The sequence below is a fragment of the Camelus ferus genome, chromosome 10 (assembly GCF_009834535.1).
Source record: "Camelus ferus isolate YT-003-E chromosome 10, BCGSAC_Cfer_1.0, whole genome shotgun sequence".
NCBI classification, from domain to species: domain Eukaryota; kingdom Metazoa; phylum Chordata; class Mammalia; order Artiodactyla; family Camelidae; genus Camelus; species Camelus ferus.
Window position 1 is genome coordinate 55,621,091 of NC_045705.1, and position 12,427 is coordinate 55,633,517.

Sequence of the window (12,427 nt, forward strand, 5' to 3'; positions counted from 1 at the left end):
AGCTAAAGAATTGGGAGAGGCAATGTATAGCTATTAATTGGAGTCCGAAGAGTTGATGACATAGATCAGGAAAAGTATGGACAGAAAAAGGATGGCTTCAGGCAAAGCCTTGAGGAATAGCAGGATTTAAGAGCTACAGAGTAGGAGAAACAGTCAAGGATGAGGTACAATGTTAGTGATGTTGAATAAAAACTCAAAAAGTTTGTGATAAACATTAAGTGGATGTTTCCAGACTGAGGGGATGATCAGTAGTGTCAAAGGCTGCTGAGACGTCCATCAGGACTGAAAGATGGGTTGTGGACACCATGGGTGACCTTAGTGACAGCTGCTTCAGTGGAAAGGTGAGGACAGAAATGAGATTAACATGAGACAGAGGGTAAGTGGGAGCTGAGAATGGGGATGAGTAGTGTAGACAACTATGTATTTAGTTATAGAGGTGAGAATATAATACTTTATAATTTAGTTGGGAAGACATTTGAGCACATTTTAATTGTTTCAGTGCTGAAGGAGCAGAAGTTTTAAAGGACTAGGTTGAAGACAAAGGCAAGAAAGAGAATGGGTGATAATGAAAGGTACCTGATGATGGGGGAAGGTTGACATAGAGGGTATGAGTTTGTTTTTGGTCCCAGAAATGAAAGGGGCATTTTTTCCAACTATAACAAGGAAAAAGGGTAGAGAATAGGCAGATGTGATGGCTGTCTTACATGATTTCATAGCTAATGGATTCTAATTTCTCTCTGAAGTCAAATAAAAGATTATCTGTTGAGAAAGAGGGGTTTGGGGGTGGTGAATGTGCTTAGAGGAGAGGAGGGGAAAAGCCACAGAGGGAGACTGAGTTGAACAAGTTCAGGCTGTTGGATCACTGGACAGGGTGGAAGATTAAGTTAACCGTGCATGATCATGAAATTTGGGGAACACAAATGTGCCTAGTTAAGAAGTGATTTCCATTATGATCGAGAGTGCTTACTGGGTTTATTAATCTAGTAGTTGAGTTTAGACACATACATGAAATGGAAGGTCAGTGGAGCAAGGGGAGCAAAATGTTTGTAAGAGAGTTGTTAAAATGATGACTCATAGAATTTACCTTATGTAACAAGGGATGCAAAGAAACTTGGATCCTGAGTGAATCATAGTGAAAAGTCAACACCCTTCAGGGCTCAAGGTTGTTGAAGAGAGAATCAGTATTAACTGAACCACATAATTGAACAGATACAATAAATACATTTGTGATGTGTGACATTAGTCAATTTTAGGTTACAGTACTTCAAAGGTATGGCCCTGGAGTTGTGTGGCTGACCCTCTGCAACAAAATAAAGCCATCCAGGGTGATGCTACATACTTTGAGGGCAAGTTTTGGGTAGGTGAATGGCAAGGATGTTAAATTTATTGCAGGTAATAGCTGGGCTTGTGTCTTCAAAGAGTGAAGGGAATTACAAGGAAGTCTGTGAAGGCTAATAATTAGAAAAGAGAAGAAGTGTGTAAATGGATAGATTGATGCATTATTTATTTTTCATTTTAAATGAGGGTTTAGAAGAGCTGTCTGCAGGCAGTATGACATGCCTTCATTTAGAAGTGCTCCTTTTAATTGTACAAAGTATCTTTTGCTTCACTTAATGCTTTTAAAATTAAATTTTACACTTTTTGATTTTCATTTTGTCAGGTTTGCTTCCTTTGTCTTTAATTTTTTCTGAAGTAGCCTTGTCTATCTGTCCCTTTTACCTTCTCCATTACTTTCTTTTAGAGCTTTCTCATGAGAGCAATGTGACATTGGATTTTATTTAAAGGACTTGATTCATGCCTATGTTTCTAAATATAGGAATTCAACAATATACATTTATAATCATAAGTGATGTGCTTGATTTTAGGCTGTTAAGTTATTTTGTGCTTCTAGTTTTCTATATTTTTTATTTGAGTTATTTAATATCTTTTACTATACACATATCATGTGTATACCCTTTGCCACAGACTTTACAGAGAATTTTGGTCATATACATAGGAGTCTAGGAAAATACCCCTTGGATTTGATTCCCATTTCTACCATTTCTTCATTGGGTGGCTTTGGCAAGTTACTTAACTTCTCTGTTTCAGTTTTTACATCTTTAAAATGTGGATAACGTTATTATTTATCTCACAATTTTTTAAAGATGATCATAGAAGTGATTACATGTAAAAAGTTTTAGATTTGTGTAGAATAATGAAGATTCTAAAAAATATTACCTTTTGTTCTGGAGGTTGCTTATTTCCTTTTATCTTGACCCAGAATTTAGAATACATAAATTCTATATTTCTTCCACTAGAGGTCACCTCGGTATTTATCAAAAGCACACTTAAACTGATTTCCTCATTAAATCGTCCGAGTGGGCTAGAGACTGAGCTGTGTGTGAATCTTTTTCTCATATTATTCTCCATGGTAAGGCATCAAACAACACAGCCTTCGAAAACATTGTGATCTGCAAATCCCGAGACTGTCTAGTGTCAGGAAAATCCCTGCAGCCGCGATAGGGGTGATGTGACAAGTTATGGTTCCGTGTTAGGTCTTTCCTTACGCCTTCTCTACATCTCCCGCCTCTTCTCAATTCTTCACATTGAGCAGTGTGTTGAGAAAGTCACCTGGTGTGAAGCAGCAGCAAAAACAGTGTTGTCTGCGGACCGTAATGATCTTGGCTCTGCCAGTTACAGAACGTGAGATCTTGGGTAGGATAGCTCTCAGAGTTTTCTTCTATTAAAAAAAAGGAAAGGAAAAAAAAGAGGAGGATAAAAATAAATATCTCACAAGATGGTTCTAAATGAGATCCTACTTTTATAAGAGTCTGGCCCATGGGAAGAGTCTGTAAAGATTAATTATCTCCTTATTTTCCCAATTATGCCCCACTTTTCTAATTTTTTTCTCTCTCAGCATGTGGTTAGATTGTTTTTCTCTATTCTTGTAATTATATGGCAACACATTACACAGAGCCAGGGAAAACTTGAGCATTAAAATGGAAATAGCATTTTATGCAGTTTGAAGAAGACTTGAGGGAGCTCTGGGGATTAGTACCCGGAGTACTGGTCTGGGGAATCTTTCTAGAAGAAATGACCTTCACTATTAATAGCAAAGGGAGGCTCTCTCTTGGTAGATCAGAAAAAGGAGTGATGGTCCTAAGACAAGAGTTCAGGGAGAATTGCAATACAATTTTTTAACGTTCATTATATACAATTTATTTTAGGACACAGAAGCTCTTCATCAGATGTCAGTGGCCATGTACAACCTGACTGGCTACAACACAGGTGCCTTCACCCTTCTGGGCATCCCTGGACTTGAGCAGTACCACATCTGGATCAGCATCCCCTTCTGTTTTATCTATCTTGTGGCCATTGTGGGTAATAGCATCCTTCTCTACCTCATTACAGTGGAGCGCAGTCTTCATGCACCCATGTGCTTTTTCCTTTCTGTGCTGGCTATTACTGATCTCATATTGTCTACCACCTGTGTCCCCAAAACTCTCAGCGTCTTCTGATTTGGTCCCCAGAAAATCAGTTTCCCTGGCTGTCTCACTCAATTATTCTTCCTGCATTACAGCTTTGTTCTAGACTTAGCTATACTGATGGCCATGGCCTTTGACCGCTACGTGGCCATCTGCTTACCCTTGAGATACACCACTATCCTGACCACCAGAACCACTGTCAAAATTGCTCTGGGAATCACCTTCAGAAGTTTCTGTGTTTTTGTCCAGTGCGTTTTCCTTGTAAATCGTCTGCCCTTCTGCAAGACACACAACATTCCCCACACATACTGTGAGCACATAGGTGTTGCCCGGCTTGCCTGTGCTGATATCTCCATCAATATCTGGTATGGGTTTTGTGTTCCAATCATGACGGTGATTATAGATGTGATTCTAATTGCTGTCTCGTACACTCTCATCCTCTGTGCTGTCTTTCGCCTCCCCTCCCGAGATGCTCGCCAGAAGGCCCTGGGCACCTGTGGGTCCCATGTCTGTGTCATCCTTATATTCTATATACCAGCTTTCTTTTCCATCCTTGCACATCGCTTTGGACATAATGTCCCTCGTACCTTTCACATTATGTTTGCCAACCTCTATGTTATCATCCCACCTGCACTCAACCCTATTGTCTATGGGGTCAAGACCAAGCAGATCCGAGACAAAATCATTCTTCTCCTGTTTCCTAAGGGGTCCCACTGATGTTTGCCTGAAGCCTAGGAGGCAGGGGCAAGTTCCTAGTGTACATTAGGTTAAAGACTGCACTTGTTGCTTTGGCCCCAGAGAAGAGCCTAATGAAAAAATTCCTTATTAGTCAGAAACATGGTTTTGCTTCCTTTGTTGCTTTAGGCAGAAGTCTTCTCATACATCCTAAAAAATTTTTTAGTCTAGGAGATAACATACATATTTTGTTTCTGGAACCTAAAAAAATTTAATTTCTTTTAAATTCCCTAAGGTAATTGCAAAACTTTAAATGAAAACAAAGTGATCAGTATCTCTTTTTCTTTACAAAGATGCTTCTAAGGAATCTGATTTTTTTTTCAGATTTATACATCAGAGTAGTTTATACATCATAGTAGTACAAGGAATTTCTACCATGATGATGCTGTGAGCTCCTAGAGTTTTAGTTTGGTTGCTTCAATCCGTTCCTGGACAGCTTGAAGCATAAGTCTTGGCATGTACTGTGTGCATAAGCATTGTTTAGCAAATAAATGAATGGCAAATACCCATGCAGTTATTAAATTGAGAGCGCAGGGGTTTATTTGAGACAAAGGAAGAAGGCAATGATGAAATCCAAAGCTCATTTTTTACTTAATTTTGAGAAACCCAAATGCGATGTGGATGGGTAGAGTCCCCTAAGAAGGAATACACAGAGGAAGCCAAATTCTTATGGCCAATAAGATAGAAAAGCACGTACAGACTAAGATGTGGGTTTGAGACTTGACCAATTAGAAGCACTGCTGGTCCTAACTCTCTTGTTCATTCTTGTATCTCAAAAGAAGTGTGGTCTCATGCCAAAGTGTATCTCCATTTATATTATTCATTATCTCTTCAAATTCAATATGCTTAACTTGGTCTAGTGAGTCCTTTAGTTTCTGAATCAGTTAAGAAATAACTATTTTTGGTATTTGGTGGGTGCCAATGGTAGCGGATGTCAGATTTCCTCCCATATCCACTATGACCTTAAAGCCTACTGCTTCTTTACAGATGACCTCTCAGATTCCCCAGTCCGGTGTAAACACCCCTTCTCTTATCACAGTGGTTCAAACACTCATCACTTTTCATCTGAATCAAACTACCAAGGTTCTACATGGTATCTCTCCTTCTAGATGCTTTCCCATCTCCACACTACCACTCCATTCATGTCCCTAGATTTATATTTCTATAATAATTCTCAATATAAAATTTTAATAGGAAGCATATGGTCTTTGACCTCAGGGAGTCAAATTTTAGTATATCATTTTATTGGGTGACAGCCACATACGTTGTTTTCAACATTATCTGTATAAATAAAGGTAGTCTGAAGTTTAAGGAGAAGAGAAAGTAGAGTCAAAAGATAAAACAATTAGAAACAAACCAACAGAATATCTTTCTCTGAGGCTAAGGAGTCCATGTGAAATAACTCTGAGTCCACGTTGTACGAAATCACTAAATGGGAGTTCAAGTAATTGATAGGGGTCAAAATGAATATGCACAAAATATTAAACCCGGCATATGGAAATTTCCACCTTCGTCATTTTAACCACTTAATCTCTTAATCATAAAAAAAAAGACTAACATGATTTCCAGTTAAAAAAATTGTTACATACATGATAGTAATTAAATTGTGGGGTCTTCCATTCTGCTGACATAGCTGATTTGTGCTCCAGATGACAATACCAGGTCGCAGGACCAGCTGTCTGCTAAGGCACCTCTCCTACATCGCGCTGATAGAACCATAACATTTGTATGTAAAGTAATGGTTTGTTGTTTGCTGTTATTTAATTGGGGGTGAAGAGTGGGGGATGTGGTTTACATTTTTAGGGTGTGAATTATAAATAGAGAAGGGACACCAGAATATGTTTCTATTTTAGTCCAATGAAAATCAGTAACTGATTTACTAGAAAAATATGTTTTTATTAAACCAGGTTATGGAAACATTAAGCTCTAAGTAAGTTCTTCATAACCTTTTGTTTGGACCAGGTGTTCATATAAAATACATACAAGTTACCTATGGCCAGTTCTTTTCCACTAAATCTAGTCAAAAAGGACAGATGTCTCCATAAATATCCATATCATCCCAGAGTACTCTGAAGGTAAGAACTGGGAATTTTCACTACTTAAATGTGCCTACTTTTCCTTTAAAAATATTGGCCCAAGAAAACTCAATAGTACATCAAACTAAACACTGGTGTGCATTTGACTGATATTTTCAATAGTCTCAATGTTAGATATAAAAAGATAGCCATTGGCAATGGAATTATTTGTGCTCAGTGTCCAACCAGAAGGAAAGCTGCCTGTGGACTAGATAAAGGCAAAAAAGGAGCACTTTTAAAGCCCAGTATTCAGGGTTATTGTTGAATATCTTTGTAGACATATAGATAGAAAGACTGGATTTACCACACTTACGGAAATTAACCTGGCTGTTAGAGTTGTAGGACAAAAGCCTCTTAGATACGAACTGAGATCTGGGACTCCTCACAGTACCAACAGGCAGATCTAAATGTATCCCCACAGGAATGTATTTCATTAATTATTTGTTTTAACCAACGATACATTTATAGTGAAGTTTCATTTTGTGTTGAGTCTCAAATAATGAAAAGATGACAGCCTCCCAAAGACCAGGATGAAGATAAATAGAAGTAGAAGATACAGCAAGTAAAGATTCCAATGAGAACAAAATGAGATTTAAGCCAAGGAACAACATAGTCAGATGTACATTTTGGAAAGCTCAGTCCGTCCTCAGTGTGGAAATTGCGCTGAGGGAGACAAAACAGAAATAAAATGATACTTTAGGAGGCTATTAGAGTACCTTAGGGAAGAGGTGATGATGGTAGCTGGGCACTGGAGACAGAGAAGAGAATGGATTCAAGAGATCTTTAGAGGGAAACAGCAGCATGATGTAGTTTTAAAAAATTCATCTAAGTAGTGAGGTGTGACATTTGCTGAACTTTGGAACACTGAAAGAACAGGTTTGGAGAGGGGGCAGTGAATGCAGTTTGGGACCAGATGATTTTGAAGCTGAAGTGGGATATTTAGCCTAGGATGTTTCAAAGAGCCCTTTGGTGCCTGGCAGGACCATCCCATGTGGTCCTTCAGAGGAATCTGCATCCAGTTTTCGTTCCACTTCTGCCCCGATGTAGACAGTTCCAACTCACTTTCCTGTTTTCCAGTCTTTATGCTCTCATCCACATATATAACCAGTCCTTCAGGAGAAAAGAAAAGGTGCACAAATGCATTGTAGAGCTTATGAATGAAGATCCTGGAGCCTTACTCTGAAAGGCAGTGTTAAGCTATCTTGAAATGGACCTATAATCATTTTAACAGGTGCACGGTGAGTCCGCCACTGTGTTAAGCATTTTATAAGCACTGCCCTATTTAATTTGTCAATCCTTATATAATCTTGAGAAGTAGGGAAGACATCATCACCTTTTAATAGATATTAAGTACCATATTCAAAGTCCTTTACCTGGGGAGGGCATGAGCTCGAAACCTAGGTGATCAGACAGGTGGGCACACACGAGGCCACACACCCACAGGCATATAGCTCACCTGTAAGTGCATAAGACAAACTCTGAGGTAGTGTTAACTCACAGGCATGGGCAGGGTTAATATAATCTTCTTTATACTCTTCCCTTGAGAGTGAGAAGAGAGGGTGTTAAGGTCCCTCAGGCCCTAACTATTTACCTCTTCCTTACATTGAACAATGGACAGAAAAAAATAAATAAATGAGCAGGGACTAAACCTTTGAGTCTTTTCCTTTCCCCTCCACTTATTTCTTTGGTTAGTGTGTCCCCGTCTCTTACAGATTTTCTGTGTGACTATCAGCACAATCTTTCTTCTTTCTGTTTGACCCAAGCCCCAAGACTAGGTGAGTGCTGGCTTTTTGGCGGGGTTTGTTTGGGACTAGGATTTGGAGACAGAGTGAATGAAAAGCTCAGGGCTCCATTTTCTAGGGCATGGACTGAGCACTGTAACTTTCTGTCCCAAGCAACTCCCATTTATAAGCTGAAGTCATGGTCTCCTGTACTTGGATACATGCTCCATCAAATGAATGCCAATGATTGGAACAGATGATCATGTAAGGAAGGGGCTGGACTGTGGACCACCGTCTGAACTCTGGACTGTGTTCCCAGAACCCGGAACATATGAATGATGAGACACTGTTGAGGAATGTTTAAGTTGCTATAAAAAAATATGATTTTACTTATCAATAAGGGAAGGTCCGAAAGAAAAGAGTGCCTGATTTCTCTTTGGCAAAATCGGAAGAGTGGAGAAACTGAGCACTGGCCTGGGAGATGGCAGGTATGGTGGTCTGGGCCTAAGAATGTGATAAAAGTGAGGGGAGGGAGAAGGTTGGACCTGAGTTTTGGCCTTGTCAGGTTAAGGATCTGAGGCATGTGGCCATCACAAACTCTTCCCTAGTGCTGATCCTGGGAGTCCCTGGCCTTGTGATGTGGTTGGTTATTTATAAATTTTAAATCACTTTCTATGTAGATGCATTACTGGAGAAGGAAGAAAATTGAAGAACCTAGCCTTTTTTTGTGCATGATGTTATTTAATCATAACTTGGACAACTGAGTCACAAACATCCTTGTCCAGCAAACAACAGGAGTCTACAGCTGCCCCCTTTCCTTCTCTTCTAGCCTCGAGGGAACAGCTCACCTTTGTTCCCACTTGGAAAATGAATCTTTTTTTTTCTTTTTCTTAATACAATTTTTAAAGGTTACACTCCATTTGCAGTTATTACAAAATACTGGCTATATTCCCCGTGTTGTACACCACATCCTTGTAGCCTGTCACACCCTATAGCTTGTACCTCCCACCCCCCACCCCCCATGTGTCCACTGGTAACCACTAGTTTGTTCTCTGTATCTGTGAGTCTGCTTCTTTTTTTATACTGACTAGTTTGTTGTATTTTTTTTTTTAGATTCCCCATATTAGTGATATCATACAGCATTTGTCTTTCTCTGTCTGACTTATTTCATTTAGCATAATGCCCTCCAAGTCCATCCCTGTTGGAGCAAATGGTAAAATTTCACGAATCTAGTCTTTAAAAGATTAACTCCCAGAGTAAAGGTTTTGGGAATTTACAAAGAAAATGGCAGTGTCAAAATTCAGGCATGAAATCTTTTGTTTATATTTTCCTTGGTGTGTGTGCTTGTGAGGCTATGGTATGTGCATGTGGGTATGTGTGCACATGCATGTGTGCACATGTGTATATCTGCGTAAGACAGAGGTGGGGGAAGGGAGTTTGCCTTGTGTAAGATTATGTGTGGGTTAATAAATTATGGTAAAATGCATGTGAGAATGTAAGTATAGGTCAAGGTATGCTTGAGATTTTAAGTACTACTAAGTATGTTTGTATATCTAAGAGAGTATATGTCTTGGAGTTTATGTGTCTATCTAATAGAATATGTATTTAAAAAGAAAAAAATTCTTCTTTTGTACGGAAGTCTTGACCAATAATGTTATTAAATTCAAAATATTAAGATATTATGCAGCTGTATAGTGTTAGGGTGGCAGAAAACAGTGTTTTTGTAGGAGCAAGGGCTCATGAAGCTCAACTGTAAAGTACTTTAAAATTTAAATTTAAGTTACACCTGTTTTTCAGCATAGTGTAGGAACTTAGGTAGTGTTTGCTGAACTGAATTTTTGGATGACAGTAAAGTGGTATTGACTTCACATATCTAAAAGCCACAGTTATCAGGTGGCCTTGAAAAGAATGAGTAATTGTCTTGGGGCAGAGATTGATAATCCACAGTGACAGATCTTAACTAATAATGTATGTAACATCATATAAACTATAATCCACCAACCTATGGGAAAGTACACCCTGTCATTTGTTAGCTTGTATCAAGCGTATACAGTATAATGAAAAAAGTGATTATAGCCAATATGGGAAGCTGCCTGGAAAAGTTGTGTAAATCAACAGAGGTGGCCAAAAGAAAGAAGATGTTCTCGATAGAATGACCATACATCCCAATACATCTGAGACAATCTGGTTTATGCGTGTTACCCACCATTGTTCTAACACCAACCTTTTATCACTTCAAAGGTGCCCTACTTTGAATGATAAATTAGCTGATCACCTTACCTTTAGGAGTCAGTAATGATGAGTGGTTGGAAGTGAGAGTGACTCTGACTGTCCTTTATCACCCACTGTCCTCAGGAGCTGGGACGTGTGTCACCTTGTCTGCCATGGTCATTTTCAACCTAAGCAGTTACAACCCAGGACCCTTCATTCTGGTGGGGATCCCAGGCCTGGAGCAAGCCCATGTGTGGATTGGGATTCCCTTCTGTATCATCTATATTGTGGCTGTTATGGGAAACTGCATCCTTCTCTACCTCATCATGGTGGAGCATAGCCTTCACGAACCCATGTTCTTCTTTCTTTCCATACTGGCCATGACTGACCTCATCACAGCAGGAGTTCCTTAAACACTTAGTATCTTTTGGCTTGGGGCTCGAGAAATCACATTGTCAGGGTGTCTTACACAAATGTTCTTCCTCCACTATAGCTTTGTCCTGGACTCAGCGATCCTGATGGCCATGGCATTTGACCGCTATGTGGCCATCTGTTCTCCCTTGAGATACACCACTATCTTGACCCCCAAGACCATCATCAAGATTGCTGTGGGCATCTCTTTTCGAAGCCTCTGCATCATCCTGCCAGATGTATTCTTGCTCACACGCTTGCCTTTCTGCAGAACACGCATCATACCCCACACGTACTGTGAACTTATCGGAGTTGCCCGGCTGGCCTGTGCTGATATCTCCATCAACATCTGGTATGGCTTTTGTGTTCCCATCATGACGGTCATCTCAGATGTGATCCTCATTGCTGTTTCTTATATGCTCGTCCTCTGTGCTGTCTTTCGCCTCCCCTCCCAAGAAGCCCACCAGAAGGCCCTGGGCACCTGTGGGTCCCATGTCTGTGTCATCCTCATGTTTTATACACCTGCCTTCTTCTCCATTCTTGCCCATCGCTTTGGACACAATGTCTCCCTCACCTTCCACATCATGTTTGCCAACCTTTACATTGTCATCCCACCCACACTCAACCCCATTGTTTATGGAGTAAAGACCAAGCAGATCAGAGATAAGGTCATCATACTGTTTTCTACCAAAGGTAGAGAATGATGTTCCACTGCCCAATGGAAAAGCTAAGATAAGTTTATAATATCTATTAATGTATCCAGAATTTAAAAAAAAAAGCAAATGGTATTTAAAGTAAGAACTGTCTACAAGTGATTTTGTGTACCAAGAAGGTGACACAATCTATATGAAAGAAATAGTTGTATGTATAAAAAAATCCTGGACTACCTGCTTGCTTGTGGAACATGAAGTTGCACAGGATACGCTCAGAAAGAAGGAGGGGAAGACAAAGAGCTAAATTACTCCATATAGAAAAAGCAGTAAGAATGTGGAAATTGAGATTCGCACTTACGGAAAAAGGAAAATGTGTTAAATGGGACAGAGACACTGAAGAAGAGAGACTAAAACTGAAACTATTAAGAAGAAAGTTTTCATTTAGGGGATTAGTTGATGGATTTAGGGCGTTTATGATAATATCAGTTCTAATTATTGTCCATGTTATGTTTCTGTAGTTCCCTTTAATTTTTTCTATTTTTAAAGAAAGAAATGGAAAATTTCATTTGAGCCAAATTTGAGGATGATAAGCCAGGAAGAGCATCTCAGAAAGTTCTGAGAACTGTTCCTCTAGTTAGAAATCAAGGCACAGTTTTGTAAGTTTTTTGAGACCTGTAGTTCCCTTTAAATGTCACCCCCCACCCCACCCCCAAAAACCTTTCAGTACAAGTCTGTTATAAGCAGTAAGTTCTATCAGCAGTGCTATAATGGGAGCGGGAGAATATAGTTAAGAATGCCAGAATTGTTGGCACCTATGCTGGGAGGAGAGAGTAGCTTCCAGGCTCCAAGACATATTGAGAAAGTGAGCTTCAGAGACGGTGCCCAGGAGAGCATGACCCAAAGTAGTTGGAGATTGAGAAGAGGGCTGGACTGCCCACAATACATAGATGAGACCTCAAGCCAGTTTGTTTGGACACTAAAGAAAAAAAAAATGGCCAGAGGACTTGTGGAGTTCTTATCTACAGAGTGCATTTCCTTGATTAAAAGAGAAAATCAATTACAAAATACATTTCTGCAGTGAGGAGTGTGATGGGAAGGAGAAAACTACAGTAAAGCAATACATTCAACGTAAGATGCATTCAAATTCCATAAGCATT

General features: G+C 39.5%; 2 protein-coding genes across 2 annotated transcripts; both read left to right on the forward strand.

The window, feature by feature from the left end:
- The first annotated feature begins 3,236 nt into the window (after positions 1–3,236).
- On the forward strand, positions 3,237–4,181 carry LOC102514155 (olfactory receptor 52H1-like). Its single transcript, XM_014560084.2, is given in 1 exon segment — positions 3,237–4,181. A coding segment is annotated over 1 exon segment (942 nt). The 5' UTR covers positions 3,237–3,239.
- A 6,195-nt stretch (positions 4,182–10,376) lies between these two features.
- Positions 10,377–11,321, forward strand: LOC102513905 (olfactory receptor 52H1-like). Its single transcript, XM_014560082.2, is given in 1 exon segment — positions 10,377–11,321. A coding segment is annotated over 1 exon segment (942 nt). The 5' UTR covers positions 10,377–10,379.
- Positions 11,322–12,427: the final 1,106 nt, after the last annotated feature.